Below are 5795 nucleotides of genomic sequence, written 5' to 3' on the forward strand. Positions count from 1 at the left end.
TATTTTTTTTGTTATCATAAGCTACGTGAGACGCTTAGAAGAATATTGATAATGGTCTTTAACCTGTATACTTTGATAGACAACAAAAAGAGTAGACGAAATATATATTGAAGTTATGCCCATGATTGACTTATCATAATATTATACATAAAAGGCTCTTAAAACACGAATTTTAAGATTTTCTGTATTCTAGGAAAGCAACTATATTATATAAAGAATTCTCCACAATAGCAATATACATCAAGCAAAAACCAGTAAAAATGACAAGAAATGTCTTTGTTATAATTTTTCTCAATTAAGCCTCACATTTCATATATAATTTACACTAAAATTAGAACATTATTGATTTAAAAATAAACTTGAAATGAGACATAGATGTCCGCCAATTGGAATAACTGTATCCATATACGAAAGCGAGAAGGGAGTGTAAAAGTATATATCATAATTAAATGAGCCAATATAAATATATGGTTCAGCTTATTACATAGACACATTTACAGGTGTGAATATGACATTTTTTCCCAGAAAAAATAAAATAAAATCATGGAACAGAAGCATATGACACATGTGATGTAGTAAGTAGAACGTTTGTCTGAGAATCTGCAAAAGAAAAAGTGGGATGAAAAAAAAAACCCAAGAGGGACTCACTAATATATATATATATATATATATATATATATATATATATATATATATATATACACACTCAGCAGAACCACGTTAAATAAATAAATAATAATAAAATAAAATCTATATATGTATCAAGACAAGCTAGCAATTAATACTAAGACAAAGAGGAAGAAGAAAAAGAAGAAGAAGAAATAAAACTTCCAGAAATAATTTATATGGCTCCGGTTGGGTTACCACCGGGATTCCGGTTCCACCCGACCGACGAGGAGCTCGTAAATTACTATCTGAAGAGGAAAGTCAACGGTCAAGAGATCGAGCTCGACATCATCCCCGAGGTCGATCTCTACAAATGCGAGCCCTGGGAACTCGCCGGTAAATCAATTATTTATTTAATGAATAAACCCTATATTTTCATTTTATTTGTGTACTCAAGTGTATGTCTATATATGTTTTATTGGAAAGAGAAATCTTTTCTTCCGAGCCGAGACCCGGAGTGGTACTTCTTCGGGCCGCGGGACAGAAAATACCCGAACGGGTTCAGGACGAACAGGGCGACCAAGGCCGGGTATTGGAAGTCAACGGGGAAGGACCGGAGGGTGACGTGTCAGGGCCGGGCCATAGGGATGAAGAAGACTCTGGTGTACTACCGTGGGCGTGCGCCGCAGGGGATCAGGACCGACTGGGTTATGCATGAGTATCGCCTTGACGATAAAGACTCCGCAGAAGATACCATGGGACTTCAGGTCTCTACGTACGTAAGTATTATTGCTCTCTCTTTTTTTTTATCTTTTTTTTTTTTAAGATGCTTTCTCTTTCGCTTTGCACTGTCTTGTCTTGTGCCCATTTTAATTTTAGTAAAAATATATTATGGATAAAAGAAATATATGTATTAGCATACTCACTAGAAAATTGGAAAAAATATTCATGGGACAAATTTAAAAAAATTATATATATTTAAACTAAATTTATAAAAAAAAATTAGGGTAAAAATTACCATTTTCAACCCCCCAAGGCCTAAGGCAACTCCACCTTTGAGTATACTATTATCATGGAATGTGTTAGATGATAAATGTGTGTGTGTGTTTTTTTTTACTTACTCTTCTAGTGATATTCATAGTATAAAATATAACGTATGAACTTCAAGCTGAGCGATAACAGCTTGTTTTATCAAATTAAAATGTACGTTTTAAAATGTTATCGTTAAAGTACATAATTACGTAGTAAACCATGACTGTCGTACGTGATATCATGATCTTCAAATAAGTTTAAACTAAAACCTTAAAAACAAACACATATACACACTACTACTATCTGATATAAGATCATTGTTTTATTTTTGGTTATTGTGGCTCTTTTTAACTGGACGTCTAGATACAGTAACATGCATGACTAAAAAATTTAAGAAAATGAAAAATAAACCTATAGTTGCAAGCTCAATGTATTTCATATATTAGAAGGAAGAAGGGAAGAGAAAAAACTACGTACATACGTACCCCAGTTCAGTTATTAATTATTGATTTATTTATTAAAATAATTTAAAAAAGTTAGACTAAAGCAGTCAGAGGCGATGAAGTCCACCAGATCTTAACCCTCCCTCAAGTTTTTTATAATTTTTTTTTTCTCTTAGTTTTATCTTGAAAATTTATTTAATTCTCTGGAAAAAAAAAACAAAAATTTAAGAAAATACTCAACTTAAACGTTTGATATTACTAAATAGCCAACATTTGATAAATCTTAGATAAATAGTCATAAATGATGACATGGCTTAATATATGGCAGTGACTATTTACTTAGGATTTACGTTTGTAGATATATGAAAATGGCTATTTAACTAAGATTTATCAAACGTTGACTATTTAACAATATTAAACGTTTAAATTAGCTATTTTCCTAATGAACAAAAAATAAATCACATTGATCCCTAAATTTGAAGTCTAGCTCCGTCCTACTAGTAGATCATAAATATAATTTGATTTCATACTTAAATACTTACCTCTATTGCCCTCATTTTTTACGCTTAGTTTATGAAATTTATAAGCAACTAAGGCAACCAACGTTTTATTAATTATAATTAATTAGTCACTAATTTTATTAACAGTAATTAAATTGACAATTTGGTCAAAATAACTCAATTAATAGGCATAAATTATTTAGACAAAGGTATCAATTTAATTGTAATTAATAGAATCAATGGCACTATTAAACGTTGGATATTATGCAAATATAAAGTTTTATATGATTATTAACTATAAAACCCTATGTTTATTATATATATATATATATACATACATATATAATTGACATTGGCCACGTACTAAATAAATTATATTGATGCATATTATTCGTTGCTTGCGCAAGTGTTAGATCTCTTGAGTGTCAAAGTAGCAGTAGATCGTTGTCTGTTCTATCTTGCCCTTTTGAGCTAATAAGACAAAAGTTACATTCTTCTTATGACTCGCAAATCTTTTCCTCAAACTTGACAAGTCTTTGTTAATATATTTTTAATCTGATCCATGACTATGGATCCCTTGAATGGCTTTTATATTGTTAATCAAAATTTGGTACCTTTAAAGCGCGTGACTTTCGCGTTGTTAAGACGTGGAGCTACTTTTCTTTTTTCATTGCTTTATTCCAAAGTCTCCAATGAGCCATGGTTTATTATATGATTTTTCCATGCCCTCTTTTTTAAACTTGATCACACCTGGTCCATTAAACGGAAGTACTACCCCACACACTCTCATCCCATTTCGCAAATCATAAGCTTTAATAAATGGCAACTTCGACCATATACCAACCATTGAAGTTCATGGAACATATATAATTTTGATAAGCCAGCTTTAAGTCCAAGAAAATGGATAATTATTATTATAAGAGCCAGCTTTAGTCTCTCTCTCTCTCTCTCTCTGTCTAGCCAGCTCATAACACACACACACAATTATCAACTAAACAGTACTAGTGGTTCTTAACTTCATATACCGATAATTTCATGCTACCTGTAATGTAAAGTGAGATAGTAAGTTCAAACCCATATCTACTTGCCGTTCAAAGAAAATTATCAACTAATTAACAATTACTTAACATTTACATGTTTGAGTGGAACTTGTGTTTTACATTTTAGAGCATACCTAACTAAATATATATCCACTTTGTCGGAAGAACCTCTCTCTCTCTCTCTCTCCCTCTCTCTCTCTCTCTCCAAGTATAAAATAAACAATAACATTACTTATCACTTACATATAATAGAGACATTTGTGTTTCACATTTTAGAACATATCTAATAACTAGATATATATCCACTGGTTTGAAGAACCTTTATGTGAGACATACACTGTTCTTAGCATTTTCTTGGGTCATTTTTTCCAACCTTCTTTTCCTTTTTGTAATAGTAAATATTTATGTTTTCTTTATCAGCTAACGTAACAAATGCTCTCCATCAACATTCTATTAGCTGAGAATGCATGCTTATAATTTTTGCATGTTCATAAAAAATTGAGTAAAATATGTGAAAAATAATGTAAAATAAAACTTGATGAAACAATTAATAGAACAGCTTTTGTGGGCCGATTTTCAGGATTCTTATGCCTTATGCCGGGTGTTCAAGAAAAATGGAATATGCTCCGAAATCGAAGAACAGCAAGGCCAATGCAGCGGTAACAATAATATAGCCCTACTCGAGAGCTCGCAAAGCCTTATCAATGAATCGGAGACAATGTCACCCGATATTCCAATGTCATCGCCGTGCGTGGACGCTGATCAGGATGACAAAGACGATTCATGGATGCAATTTATCACCGATGACGACTCGTGGTACCCTAATCCAAATAATAATGTTTCTCTTGGAGGGAACGACGTGTCGCGTTTGACATTCGCAAATTAGTTTATTAAATATATTGCGACAAAATCTCCATGCATGCATGGGAAGGAAGTTATATATATATTGGGCGTGCGTAAATAATACAATTCTAGGGGTTGGGTTGGTATGAATAAGAAATATATAACGCTATGAGAGACAGTATCTAAATATGTATCAATTGGTGTTGATTTGTATATTAAGGGATTTTTTTTAATTGGGTTTGGGTTATAGCATTTTTTTTTCATTTTTAAAATGGTTTGGTTTGGTGACTTATAAATTCTGTTGAGTCTGAAACGATACAGAAAAAGGCTCTGTAGATTTTGTTTATTGCACTTTGGTGGTGATGAAGGTGGTAATTATTCACGTTTTGTGAAACACTACTTCTTCTACTTTGAACCCTGCAATTGTTTTCTGGAGTAATAATTGAGAGATATATATGATCGCAATTTAATTGTGTATTACATGAAGGATTTATTTGTTTATATATATTGGATTTTACCTCTTGTTTCTATTACCTTTCCTATGTGGTATTTTGTACACACGTAATATATTCTTCCTTCTCAAATACATATTTAAAACTTGTTTACAGTTTCAATTTAAAAAATCGGTATATGAGAAATTTTGTGGTAGCCAATATTCTTAGAATTAGCATAATAACCCGATAATTTTGGGGGAATTCCACTTACAAAAATTCATTGTACTTTTTTTTCCTGAATTTATGGGACAACAGTAAGCAATTATATAGTAACTACAAATACATTTTCCTCGGTGTGCAGTTCCACAAGAACTTACAATAATATGGGACTTAGGCGTCGAAAGACTTGCATCTACTTATTTCTCAATGGGAGCCCACTAGACACTCAAATTCGAGAGAGGTCTTCACCACGAAGCTAAGCCGGTTGTTACTATATATGGGTTAGCTAAACTTACATTTCTTAAGAAGACGGTCCACATGGCAATCTCAAAGATGGTTGGCTTAATCGATCTTACAATTCTTACAAAAAAAATTAATTAGCCGCGACAAGTTGCGGCTATTGTATTCGGTGGCTAAAGCCTGTATTTGTTGCAGTGTCAAAGCCGGGAGGTCCACATTGGTGAAAGTCATTTTTCAAAATGTATCTTCCTAAGATAATGATAGTTATGAATTTGCAAAAACTATTTGCGAAACTTTTGACAAAATGGCAAGAAAATTTTCGTTGAGTGGTAAAAGCGGGATTATATGACTTAAGTGAAGTTGAAGACGATACGCCAAATAAGAATTGTGGAGGGTTGAGCATTTGCAAGTTTAAAGGTATGATCATGTTGCTTCTAA

At 32.4% G+C, this 5795-nt stretch overlaps 1 protein-coding gene across 1 annotated transcript; it reads left to right on the top strand.

The window, feature by feature from the left end:
- Positions 1-708: 708 nt before the first annotated feature.
- Positions 709-4976, top strand: LOC149383972 (NAC domain-containing protein 54-like). Its single transcript, XM_089628726.1, has 3 exons — positions 709-1002; positions 1093-1385; positions 4202-4976. The coding sequence occupies exons 1-3, from the start codon at positions 846-848 to the stop codon at positions 4505-4507; spliced, it is 756 nt and encodes a 251-aa protein (XP_089484852.1). The 5' UTR covers positions 709-845; the 3' UTR covers positions 4508-4976.
- The last annotated feature ends 819 nt before the right edge of the window (positions 4977-5795 follow it).

Source organism: Urtica dioica, chromosome 10 (genome assembly GCF_054948205.1).
Source record: "Urtica dioica subsp. dioica isolate 48M chromosome 10, U.dioica_male_clone48M_v1_H2, whole genome shotgun sequence".
In the NCBI taxonomy this organism is placed as follows: Eukaryota; Viridiplantae; Streptophyta; class Magnoliopsida; order Rosales; family Urticaceae; genus Urtica; species Urtica dioica.